The sequence below is a fragment of the Mytilus galloprovincialis genome, chromosome 4, assembly GCF_965363235.1.
Source record: "Mytilus galloprovincialis chromosome 4, xbMytGall1.hap1.1, whole genome shotgun sequence".
NCBI lineage: Eukaryota > Metazoa > Mollusca > Bivalvia > Mytilida > Mytilidae > Mytilus > Mytilus galloprovincialis.
Genome location: NC_134841.1, coordinates 61099829 through 61113691, shown reverse-complemented (window position 1 = coordinate 61113691; position 13863 = coordinate 61099829). Strand labels below are relative to the sequence as shown.

The window sequence follows — 13863 nt, the reverse complement described above, 5'->3', positions numbered from 1 at the left end:
ATGAATATGATTTATGAGATTGCCTATTTGAAGATATATTTATACATATGTAGTAGTGATTGCAATCATCATTCTTTGAAGCCCCATATGACCCTCCATACTTTTTAGAAACTGCCCCAGCTGAGCTTTATTGACAGCAAGGAGTTCAAACATGTAATGCATGGTACGGAACTCTTGGTAAGATGTGTGTTTATGAAAATATGACAACTGACTACTGTAATGGCCTTTTTACAGTTCAAAATCGTAAAAACTTGAAAACCAACCAAGTTCAGGTTGGGATGAGAGTCTTTTGATGGCCTCTATGTTACTTATATGGGCTGTAGGTATTAATTAATATCATAAATACTTGTATTGGTGGCACAAGATATAATTTGGCCAAAAGAAATCTAGTCTGTAAAATCTAGGACACCGTTTTGTCAGAAATTGGTAAAAAACATATATTTAGGCAGACCTTGCTTGCCAATAATAATTCCCCAGCAAGTCATTCAAGTCACATTTACTTCCAGTCAGTATGTTAATATAATGTAATAATTGAATCAGATACAGTTTGGTCAATGTTCCCCTCTCAAGGTTGTAAAAAATTTCGAAAAAAATATTCAGGAAATTACCATTTTTTAGTAGGGATGGGTTCAAACCAACTATCAAATATTAGTTGTAGCATCAAGAGTCAACTAATTTGCATATGTTTGCAATATTAAACTGTTTCATATAAATTGAAAGTTAAATGTACCACATATTAAAACACAGATCAAGATTGAATGTTTGTCATGGTGGTGTCACTTTTTTTCTCGTTTGAATTGTTTTACATTGTCATATCAAGGCCTTTTATAGCTGACTATGTGGTTTGGGCTTTGCTCATTGTTAAAGGATGTACGGTGACCTATAGTTGTTAATGTCTGTGTCATTTTGGTCTCTTGTGGACAGTTGTCTCATTGGCAATCATACCACATCTTCTTTTTTATATTTACCAATCTATAGTAATGGACCTTTACAAATGGGAAAATTGCTGAGTTTTTTGTTTCTGTTCTGTTATTTTAGTCTGCCTAGCAACTTATGCACAATACTGATTACCACAAAACACAAACTGTGTGTGAATTTTGGTGACCTCACTTTTACCGTTCTAGAGTTGTGCACATTTAAAAATGGAAAAATGCTGTATTTTTTGTTTCATTCTCTAACTTTAAAAAGTTTGTGTCAATCAAATGTTAAGAAACTTATACATACTTATCACCGCTAAACTCTGATCAAGTACAAGTGTGGGAAGGGTCACTTTTACTATTAATTATGTCCCTTTTATTGTCTGTTAATAAACATGTCTTTAGATCATGATTTTGGGTTCACTGGGTCCAAAATTAAACTGTTTGATTTCAACATAAATTGAATATACTTTGAAATGCTGACTATAATCCTGGATTTTATTTTGGATTTTTAGACAAAATTTTCAAGTTGATTCAAATCAGGGTCCAAAATTAAACTTTTGTTTGATTTCATCAAAAATTGAATTATTTGGCTTCTTTTATATGCTGATTATTAACCATGTACCTAGATTTTGGATATTGAACGATAAGAGGTTAATGCCTTATTTCAAAATTTTCAGTTGTTTGACCACATTCATTTTGTGTCAAAAACCTATGCTGTGTCATATATTCAATTACAATTCAAATTCAGAGTTATTTTAAGCTTAAATGTTGTGTCCATACATGCCCTAACTGTTCATGGTTTGAACCCAGCTCTGTGGTTGTATCAAGCTGCGCTTAGCAGAGCATTTTAATAAAAAAAAAAAAAAAGGCATGCTAACACTTCAACACAACAATATATGCCATTTCATGCAATATCTAGTTTTTGTATTGTCTGAGGCAGAAGCGGCTACAACATAAACTATTTGTATGAAACTTTACATTTCAGAAGGTAGAAGATCTGGGTGCTTATTCCGATATATACTACTGTATAATGTAATGAAGTTAATTGCTTGTCATGTCCATTGTCCTTGACCTCATTTCCATCAAGGATTTATACTATACAAATTCTTGTTTCTTTCCACAGTGCTTGAAAACAGTAAAAAAATGCCATGTTAATTTCTCACATACTATGAGTAATATGATAACTATATTTGATATATAGATAGAAACTTTATATAGCAAAATGATCAACAAGATAAGATCTACAAATAAGCAAAATTTTGTCAAAATTCTTGGTTTACTTTTTATAGTTGGTTTGCCTTTATACTTGAAATTTTCATTACTGGTTCTTGTGTTTAGGGCAAAAACTAAAGAAAATAGAGAGAAACTTTAAACAGAAATTTAATAAGCAGCAAAAAAAAAAAAAACAAGATCAACAAAAAACATTTTTTTGACATGAATTATATTCTAGTCTATGGCAAGCCGTTCTCGTCAAAACTATGTTTAAACCCTTTTTTCAAAAAAAAATACACACTGAGATTTAAAAACCTAAAATAACACATTGAGAAATCGAAATTACACACTGAGATTAAAAAAAATAAAAAACACACTGAGAATTCAAAATTACACACTGAGATTTTAAAAAGACACACTGAAATGTAAAAAAAAATGAAATACACACACTGAGAATTGTAAATTACACACTGAGATTTCAAAAATACAGACTGAGATTAATATGCAAATAACTAATGAATATTCATGAGATAAATAATTCAACAGATTAATATCTTGATCTCAAGAACTCTTGTCAATGATGTATATTGAAACGGACTACAGTGGACCATGAAAATGGGATAAAATCTCTAATTTCGCATTTAAATTAGAAGGATCATTATCATAGGAAACATGTGATCTACATTTGAAGTTGATTGGACTTAAGATCGGCACGAAGCACACACAAAAACCAGCAAAAAGAAAAGCGACACAAACTACCGAAGTAGGAATGTACTAGCAGTTACAAAATGCTATATTTAAAGCACAATTAAAGTCTACAAATAAACAGATTCTTCAACAAATTAACAATGGTTTTGGCTTTTTATTAAGAAAATAGAACGTAATTTTTTTTTTATAGAAAATAGCTAGTTCATCAGCACACATCTTTGCTTTTCTTCTGCTTTTTGATACACGATAAGGATCGGAAAAATTCACTGATTCTTGCAGCAAATGTGGTTTTCTTTCCGGCATTTTTGGTACTCATTTTAATGTCTTTTGCATCTTTTTCGGAATTTTCTTTCACTTCATTATTTCCAATCCTATCACAGCTGATTGTCTGTTCTTCGGTTACCTCTGTATCTTTCTCTGTTCTGTTTTTCTCAACATCGATTGTTTGATCTGTTGTCTTCCTCTCGTCTTCGTCATTCTCTGTCTCTTCATTTGCTTTGACTATTTTGGAACCATTTTGTTGTTCCCCATCAATATCGATAGTTTTATTTTTATCGTCTTCATTTGTTTTTACTGTTGTTAAATCATTTTGTTTATCCTTAACAACATCAATAGCTTGGAATACTTTCTTCTTTTCGTCCGTTACTCTCTTTTTCTCGATCCTCTTCATTTCTGTCAAGATAAACATTGATGTAGAAATTTTAATGTTTTCATAAAAGATTTTAAACTCCGTGCACTCTGGGTTTATTTTTTGTAGTGTTGATCCGAAATTTACCTATTACCAGCATTTATATAGTATATTTATTTCTCTTTGAATTTATCTAGGATTTGTATAGTATACTATACAAATCCTTGAATTTATAAAATTAAGTTATACTAAATAAATTTCAAACTGTAAGACAAACTTTTCATGAATCGTGTATGTACATGGAACTCTTAATTAGGCAATTAATTTCTATAAACTATCATACAAATGTGAAATATGATAATTGAATTAGAAATTTGTACATTTCTCTTATTGATTTTAATACATCATTGGCAATGGTTGGTTGAAGTTAGAAAAGACTTCCGCCTACGGCAACGATAACCATAAAAACTCGTTAAGTCAGAAGAAGACTGAAGAAAGTAGACATATTTATGAAATAAATACCTTTTTCCAACATCCTATTTGCTTTTTCACCCATCTTTTTCATCTTCTTTCTCCTCTTTTGTTCCTTCTTCCATTTTGACTTCACATCCTTATTGTGTCTTTGGTTACTTTTTTCGATTGCTTTGAATTGTGTTTTAACAATCTTTTCCTCTTCTTTAGCTTTTTTCTGTCTTATTTTTTCCTCTTTCATAAGTTCTCTTTTCATTTTCCTTTCGTCCTTTTTCGTTTCTTTGTCATTTATTGATCCTTTCAGTACAGAATTCTGGACTAGATTCTATAATGATAATACAGCATTTTTCAAATAACACAACACGCATACGTAAAATTGATATTATAATGATGCAAAAAAATTGACTACTCACTAAAGATATATTTCAAGATACGTTTAAATAACGAAGAGTTTATTATCAAAATGTCAAAAAGTTGTTTAAATTTGAAACAAACAAGATTAACGGCATACATAAAGTTCAAATGTACCATTGAAAATCTCTTGATTTTCATTACAACCAACAAAACCCAACTGACTACCAGACTAACGAGCACGAAGAAATCACATCCTTTTAAAATAAAATGGAACAACTTTAGCTTTTACCGTTTAGAAAATGTGTAGCTCAACGTTACGTTAAAGGAATTTTTAATAGGAGAACAGATTTCATCGTGAATATGAAAAACACTTAAAGTATGAAATTGGATTCTTATTACCATTAACATCTACCCCATTATAATGTCCCTTTAATTCTCTATTGTACCTTATTTATATGTCCGACTGCATTCTTCAATGGATTCTCTCCAATTCTCTGCACGTGGATCGGCCTTGTTATTATCATTTCTAGAAAGAGAGAAAAAAGAAAAATCTTTTACTTTCTTTTCCTCCAGCCTTTAGATTTGTGGATCACAGCAGTTACACCAACTAACTTAAGAATTAAAAATATAAACTTTCATCTGAGATGATATGATTTCCTTATTTTCTTTCAGATTTGTCATTCTCAGTGAAGAAAATTTGAAACACTTTCATATATCTTTTTTTCTGAATAAGCGGTATGGGTGTTACTCGTTATTAAAGTCTATACGGTAACATATATTTATTAATATCTATGTCATTTGGTCTCTTGTGGGGAGTTGTCTCATTTGCAATCATACCACATCTTCTTATTTTTGTACACACCAAGAAAACGTAGAGGTGATAATGCGTAAAAATATCAAAGAAGTATTACCCCGTCTTTGCTCTGTTGATATATCCACACCCATTTCTGGTTTCTTTTCTTCCTTATTCATAATTTCTGTTATATCCTCGTCTTTTTCTGATTTCTGCTCTTCCTTATTTTCTCTTTCTGTTGAAATAAATCAAATAAATATTCATATGAGGAAAATCAGCTTTGTTATTGTTATGAACAATATACAATTATAAAATTATAAACAATAAAAAAAGATGTTACATGAAATTATAATCAGTAGATTGTATCAACAGAATCAGTTAAAATGTTCAAATTTTACGCTCTTGTTTGATGACCGAATAGAAATTCGCGAATTTTAGCGACATATCGTATTTGACCCTTGTCTACCATTGGAAGCCGTATGTTGACCTCTAGATGTCTGAAGGGGTTTTTGGTCATTGTGCGTCCCATTTGTGTTGTGCCCAACACAACTAAAATTGGAATCTAAAGAGAAAACTCAAACTTAGTCAAATGAAATATAACAGAAAACACCTAACAAAACTGAGAAAAGATGTAGGTTTAAATACAGTGACAGATGAGAACGGACTATTTTGAACAATTGACCTTTTTATCTAAATAAGATTTACATATGACACTAGTAATACCAATCTAATTAAAAACCGATCTCTCATCGCTCCTGTTTCTGATATGTCGCGTGGGAGATCGGTTTTTAATTAGATTGTAGTAATACATACTTAATTCCATTTTCCAAATTAGCCTCTTTGCCTCAGAAGCCTTTTTGTCTAGTATGTCCTCAAGCGAACACTCGAATTCTGCTGTACTTAAAATGGCCTCACAAAACCCGGACACGGTAAAATGATCCCTTTCCTCTTGTTGGGTGGACATTGCCATTCTCAACCTATTTAAAATTGTTGAACCAAGTATTAATTAAAAATGTATCATACAATCTTTTGTATCACCCCCTTTTTCAGTGTAAACAGTATTTATTAATGAAAAAATACAAGATATATATTACAATGTTACATAAAGTTCAAATCTGGGATTCGGAAACAAGTTTGGAAAAACTTTTTTAAATCCGTCACCCTTTTTTCCTAACCTTCCTTCGTTTTTCTAAATTTCGAAATCTGCTGCAATCAAATATGGCTTCACAGTAACAGATTTTTTGTAGTTCTTCATGAAAATATTAATATACATTGAAAAGGATTTTTTTTAAGGCATGTGTCTTGTTCGGTGTTAAGTCACTTAATGTATTTCAAAGCTTTTTTCTTGTAGTTGGGATATTGACTTAAATAATTTTTGCTAAATAAGCATTTTCAGGAAGTCTGGCCATCGTGTAGATTGCATATGACGAGCGAAAATTGCCATCAGTAACAAAGTTATAAATATTTTTCGTTGAGTTAACACTAATTCTTCCTCTAATTAAACCTAAGACGTTTTTGCATGGTAGATAAACACCGGTGACAAAAATATATTGTGACTTTATAGGAGCTCATACCTCCATTTTTGAAATGCGGGTTTTTTGTTTTATGGTTGTTCTTTCTAAATATGTTTTATGGTTGTTCTTTCTAAATAAATAACTGATTGAAAAGTGCATTACTTGAATAAAGTGAAATAACAATACTCACCAGAATTGTCTTTCGATTTTCTTATCTTCAAAAAGCTGAATAGAATAAATTTCTAGACTTTGAAAACTTATTCCGCTGCAGCGTATTGCCGATACTTCGACAATAACGTTGGCATTGGGGATATTTATGACGTCGAAGTATGGTAACAGCGCTGCCGCATAGATTTCCAAGATTCACTGTATCTACCTTTTTTGTGTGATAGCGTCCAATAAATTGCAATGTGTTGGTCAATAAATTGTCCACTGTGCTTATCAATAAGTTTCACTGTGTTTGTCAAAAAGTTTTTCCAAGTGCTTGTCATTGGTAACAGCACAGCCTGCAGTTTTCTCAGATTATTTGTTATCTCCCTTTTCTGTGCGATGATGGCTAGTAAGCTGTAATGTCACAGACTTTTGTTAATTTATTGGGTTTGTTAATAAGTTGACACCAATGTTTGTTTATTTATTGTGTATTAATAAGTTGTTTACTAGTTTGTTAATTTATTATGTGTTGATAAGACCAGTGATTGTTTATTTATTGGGCGTAAATAACTTGTTTCTGGTGTTTCTATATCATAATGACATTTGAATGTTAATAAGTGAAAACTTATATTTGGCTAAAAGTTGTTCAAAGTGTTGGTCATTTAGTTCTTACCAGCTTTTAAAGGAATCCCCAAACTATCATAGTTTCTTCAATAGACTAAATAAAAAAATTTGATAAAAATCACTTTTCAAAAGCAAAAACTGTATAAGGGACCAGGTAGACAGTTTCACCGGGTCATTTAGCTGATTTGATTACAGGTATTATTTTGCGGAACATTTCTGCTGTTTGAAGTTTTCTCTGTCAATTACAGTTGTAGACCATGTTCTTGACATCATAAACACAATATGAATGCTGTATCGACGCCGCAAAATACTGATATTTGATTACAGAACAAGTGTGGACACAAATCAATGTGGATAATAATCGTTTGGTGTGATTCCTGATACTTTAGTACTTTTATGCTGAATTTTGCACGAAGTAGTTATATTTATCAGATATTACCGGCTTTATGTGTTTCTCCTTTTTAAAAGAACTTTCAGTTATTTTTTTTATATATAAATTCAAAGGTTTGGATTAACCTTCAATGCACATTCATCCATTATGGCGACCACCACCCTTGTTCTATTTGTGCATGCTTTGATGTTAATGCCTTTCTGATTGGATCCTACGTTAAACTGTTTTTATTTTAGATGTTGGATATTAGCACCAAATACTCAAAATCAGATGAGGTATGCTTGCATTAAGAAAACTCCCCAAAAGAGGCAAAAAAACTAGGATAGCGGTGTTACAATTCAATATAAGAACAAACTATAAAAACCATCTAAAATAGACTTAAGTCATCAGATGAATACAAAGACTCTCCAAAAGAGGCAAAAAAACTAGGATAGTGGTGTTACAATACAATATAAGAACAAACTATAAAAACCAGCTAGAATAGGCTTAAGTCATCAGATGAATACAAATAGAAATACACTATTACAAAAAACACATACCGGTAGTTGACGTTGCAGGGTACTTATACATCACCACAACTAAAGGACACTTAGTACATATCTGAGAGTTGTTACAGTTACTAGCAGCTAATTCACTGTACACAACAACTAATATGTTGAGAATCGTACTTTGACCATAATAGTTTACTTTTATAAATTGTGACTTGGATGGAGAGTTGTCTCATTGGCACTCATACCACATCTTCTTATATCTAATAACCAAAAAAATATGCATCTAACACTAAGCTTTAAATGTGTACTGATTGATATTTAAAATACCAATCAGTACGCATTCACAATCCAACAGATTTAGTGTAATGACTTCATTAACAGTCAGAGAAAACTACGACATTGTGCAATGTCCCTACCCTACCCTAACCTTGGACAGTGGTATAACAGTACAACATAAGAACGAAATATAAGAATCAGTTAAAAAAGGCTTTACTCATCAGATGGATAAAAATACAAATACTACAAATGAGTATAAACACAAGTGGACTTGGCCGGGTACTTGTACATCCCAGCAACAAAAAGACACTAGTTACAGATCTGAAAGTACTCGCAGTTTACTGACAGCTAAATATTACCAGCCACTAACAACTAATAAAAAAAATCATGCATCTAAAGACTAAATTATCGATCTGTTCTCTTCCAACATCCAATGCATTTAGGGAGAAGGCGTCATAAGTAGTAAGAAAAACACATAACTTTGTGCAATGCCAATATACAGGCATCCTAGATAGTAGATCGATGAATGTGTAAATATTATATAAAATACTAGTAATATTCAGTTTGCTTTTAATTTACTGATAACAAAATCAATATTAATACCAATAAAAACAATATTCAATACTCTTATAAACACTGTTTTCAATGATCGGTGTTTTGGCTTGATTATTTCAACCACAAATTAAATAGTTTACTTGAGAGAGCATCTTGTTTATTTTTCTCGTGTACTCTATATGTTCATCTGTATCAAGTCTTAAGTACTGACCTCTAGTATATTAAGGGAACATCTATGGCAAGCCGTTCTCGTCAAAACCATGTTTAAACCCTATTTTCCGAAAAAAAAATACACACTGAGAGTTAAAAGCCTAAAATAAAACACTGAGAAATCGAAATTACACACTGATATTTAAAAAATAAAAAACACACACTGAGAATTCAAAATTACACACTGAGATGAAATAATATGCAAATTACTAATGAATATTCATGAGATGAATAATTCAACAGATTAATATCTTGATCTCAAGAACTCTTGTCGACTCATTATAATGAAATACGATTCCTTCAACCAGAGACATATAATATTATTATATGTCTCTGCTTCAACCAACATTCGTAATAAATTTCAAGACTTAACATCGCTCATATTCATAAGTTTGTTGTCTATAATTCAGATCATTACTACCAGTGTATCGGGATTTTTTTTTTTACTTAAAACCGTTTAAGCATGGGTCCCTTTTCAAAAGTCTTCCAACTATTACCCTGATTTCGCAAGGTAATCTTTTATTATATATTTTTGTAACGTTTATATGCTATAATAGACACTTGAGTTTTGCATTCTTTGTTTTTTTGCAGATCTGATTGTTCCAATGTTTTCTTATAATATTTATAAAGTTTTTCTCCATTTGGCTATATTTTTTAATAAGACGGTAAGTGGGTATTTTTCTTGTTCTTGTATTTCTAAAGTTTTTTTTATAAATGATTTGGAACCAAATCGAAGGATTAACTAGTTCTGTCCCCTAGTTGTTTTAAGCTTGTAATAGATTCAGATTAAGTATGCTAATTAGATATGTGCACATAAAAAGTGCGCACAAATCTCAGTTTGTAATTTTAAATTCTCAGTGTGTAATTTCAAATTCGCAGTGTGTGTTTTCAGTTTATTTATTCTCAGTGTGTCTTTTTGAAATCTCAGTGTGTAATTTTCAATTCTCAGTGTGTGTTTTTCATTTTTGTAATCCGGCAGTGCGTCTTTATTAAATCTCAGTGTGTAATTTTTAATGCTCAGTGTGTAATTTTTAATTCTCAGTGTGTGTTTTGAAGTTTTTAAATCTCACTGTGCTTTGTTGTAATTCTCAGTGTGTAAATTTTTCGAAAAATGGTTAAAACATAGTTTTGACATGAACGGCTTGCCATACTAGTCCACAATGTTGTTGAAGATACGCAATGACCACAGGCTCTTTAGACAGGGTTTTAAGTTTGTTTTTCTATCAGAACTGTAGTATTATATACATAGATCTATTAATATGTAGATCAGATATAATGAACAATATACATGTATTGTAAGAAATATACTAAAGTAGAGCCTTACACCAGGTTACAAACTTTACTTTAACAAATGCCAACTGATATTGCCTTATACTAAGTTTAACCTGACAACTTTGGTTTGATATAAATATTGAAAAATGTTGTTTAATTCAAGAGAGAACAATTTGAAAAAAAGTTTATTATTAGTTAATTAATACAAAGTAGAAACACTAATTATTAAGTATTAAAAAAAAGATTTGGTATGATTGCCATTGAGACAACTCTTCACAAGAGACCAAATGACAAAGAAATTTACAATTATAGGTCACCATGCAGCCTTAAACAAACAAAACCCATACTGCATAGTTTCCTATAAAAGGCCCAGAAATGGCAAATGTAAAACAAGAAAACTAACAACATAATTTATGTGCAATATAATGAACGAAAAACGAATATGATACACACATGTAATTTTGTTGTTGTCAGTTAATATATTGTATGTTTAAAAAAAAAATCGAAATTTCATGATTGCATATTATGTCCCTTTAACATCCTGAAAAAGCCACTTCATGAATCTTTCCGACTTTAACTGTTCTACTTGCTTTTCTACCACATTCTATATACAGTTGTCCTGTTGGAGTGAATGCAAAGGAGAATGGACATAGTATACCTATGTCTTATTGACTTAAGTGGCAAACCATGACACAAGGTTTCCCTTACTATCTAGAATATGTATGACATAAGTTTACAAAACAGTCACTATAACATTGTCTGTTGGAATCGTCACTATTCTGTTGGGTGTAAATGGTTTCAAAAGATGTGATAACAACACTATATATATTAGCTAAAAAATATATATATTACTTCAGTACATGTCTACAGGGGTGTACACAGGGGATATAGAGGGTGTATGATTGCCCCTCTCCCCACAAACAAATCATAATGATTGAATTTATAGCATAGAATTGTTCCAAGAATTATTTTCATGTATATATATCTTCCTTCTGAAGTTACACCACCATCTCCATTTCAAAAATCTCCGATCACCCTGGCCTGATACACGTTACTGTGGATTCATTATTATTTGTTGGATAACAATTTTCGTGGATTTTGTTGGTACAGGTAAACCACGAAATTAAATGTACAACGAATAATAAATTTTCTTTAGGCTTGTCTGCAGACTTCGGCAAAACCACGAAATCAAATATCCACGAACATGCAAGTTTTCCTTAATTCACGAAAATTGATATCCACGAAAATAAATGAATCCACAGTACTTTTCTGTTGTAATCTCTAGTTCATTAGAGTTGATCTGCTTTAGAAAAACAATCTATATTTACGGTTCATCAGAGACATCTCGACTGTTTTTATTGTCTCGCCTTCGACTTTTTCATCCCAGTAATGCGACATGCGAGACGGTCGAGACATAGACATTACAATCTGGCGGCGGCGGAAACTTTGTATAAAGCTTTATATTTCAATAGGTAGAAGACCTGGATGATTCATACCTTGTATGTGGATACCTTACGTTGCGAAGTTTCCATCTATTATATGTCAATATCCTTGAATTCATTTTCATGGTTCAGTGACTGCCTTTTAAATTAATTTCATTTTTTTGCTATGTGTATTTCTTACTTATTATGATCTATTATGAGTGGTAGGATAACACTGTTTGGTATATGGGTTCCTTGCACTGCAATGATGTCCGTCAGACAATTATACCAGAGACATATATACACATTTATATGTCTCTGATTATACGAAGTTTTTTTTCTAAACGCCTTGAGATATTGGTCTGATGTTAAGTATGTGAGTTCCGCTAATTTTGCCGAAATTACGGGCTTTGGACTTCGATAAATTGTTGAAAATCACAGTAATACGGATTTTTTTTCTAAACGCCTTGAGATATCGGTCTGATTTTTGGTATGTGAGTTCACCATGATGAGTTACAGATAACGTTTACGTTTCATTCCGCCCCGCTAATTTTTGCCGAAATTACAGGCTTTGGACTTTGGTGAATTGTTGAAAATCAACATTTATACAAAGTTTTTTTCTAAACGCCTTGAGATATTGGTCTGATTTTTGGCATGTGAGTTCACCATGATGAGTTGCAGGTCAAGTTTAAGTTTCGTTCCGCCCCGCTAATTTTTGCCGAAATTACGGGCTTTGGACTTTGATAAATTGTTGAAAATCACAGTTATACGGAGTTTTTTCTTCTTTCTAAACTCCTTGAGATATTGGGCTGATGTTTGGTATGTGAGTGCACCATGATGAGTTACAGGTCAAGTTTAAGTTTCGTTTCGCTCCGTTAATTTTTGCCAAAAGAACGGGCTTTGGACTTTGATGATTGATGAAAATCACAGTTATGCGGAGTTTTTTTTTCTAAACGCCTTGAGATATTGGTCTGAATTTTGGTATGTGAGGTCACTATGATGATTTGCAGGTTAAGTTAAAGTTTCGTTTCGCTGGACGCTAATTTTTGCCGAAATAAAGGGTTTTGGACTTTCTGCTCTGCTGACTTGTTAAAATTGAGTTTTTACCCCACAAAAGGGGGTGCCGGGCTCCAGAGTACGTCCTCCTCTTAGCCGGCTACTTTTTACAGGTTTTTTTTTAATTATCAAAATCACGAGATTAATATTGGAGAAGTGTTTCGAAATATCATACATTTACACCAGGTTTTTTTTGTGTGATTTCTTACAGGTGTAAGTTCCTTGAAATTGAAAAGACTGATTTTTACATCGCGATGATTTTGAGGTCATTTCGATGTATTGCTATCGCGTAAATTTCCGGCATTAATGCATAATTTATGCAAATTAGTTTTGGTATTTTAACCGATCTATAAACATGATAAATACGCGCACATAAACTAGTGCAAAATAACATTCCTTATCGTTTGATATAAATACATACTGATAAAAATATTTTGGTTATTAATAATATGAAAATGTTTTGTAGTATATATATATAAGTAAAAAATCATTGATTATATCAATGACACATACCGATAGTCTGGGAACCTGACACAATATTCTCAATGTCGTAAGCGGACTTCCGGTTCGAATAAATATAATTTGCGGGAAAAAATGAATGGTTACTCGTATCCAAACTTTTAGAAAAATCGAATGTTTACAGAAAAGTGTCCGTAATGCACTTGTATTGCACTATCATAAGTAGAATAGTAGAATAGAACGATATACAAATGGATGGAAATCATATATACATGTTACATTATGATGTAACTGTTATTTTGATATAACATATAACAACAAATCAGTGTATCACTACAACATAATAGTTATTACGGTG

The 13863-nt window shown here is 31.7% G+C and overlaps 1 protein-coding gene across 1 annotated transcript; it reads right to left on the bottom strand.

Moving 5' to 3' along the window:
- Positions 1 to 2974: 2974 nt before the first annotated feature.
- On the bottom strand, positions 2975 to 6914 carry LOC143070687 (uncharacterized). Its single transcript, XM_076244887.1, has 6 exons — positions 6791 to 6914; positions 5900 to 6063; positions 5205 to 5321; positions 4740 to 4819; positions 3991 to 4264; positions 2975 to 3512 (listed from the first exon to the last, which is right to left on the bottom strand). The coding sequence occupies exons 2-6, from the start codon at positions 6054 to 6056 to the stop codon at positions 3046 to 3048; spliced, it is 1095 nt and encodes a 364-aa protein (XP_076101002.1). The 5' UTR covers positions 6057 to 6063; positions 6791 to 6914; the 3' UTR covers positions 2975 to 3045.
- Positions 6915 to 13863: the final 6949 nt, after the last annotated feature.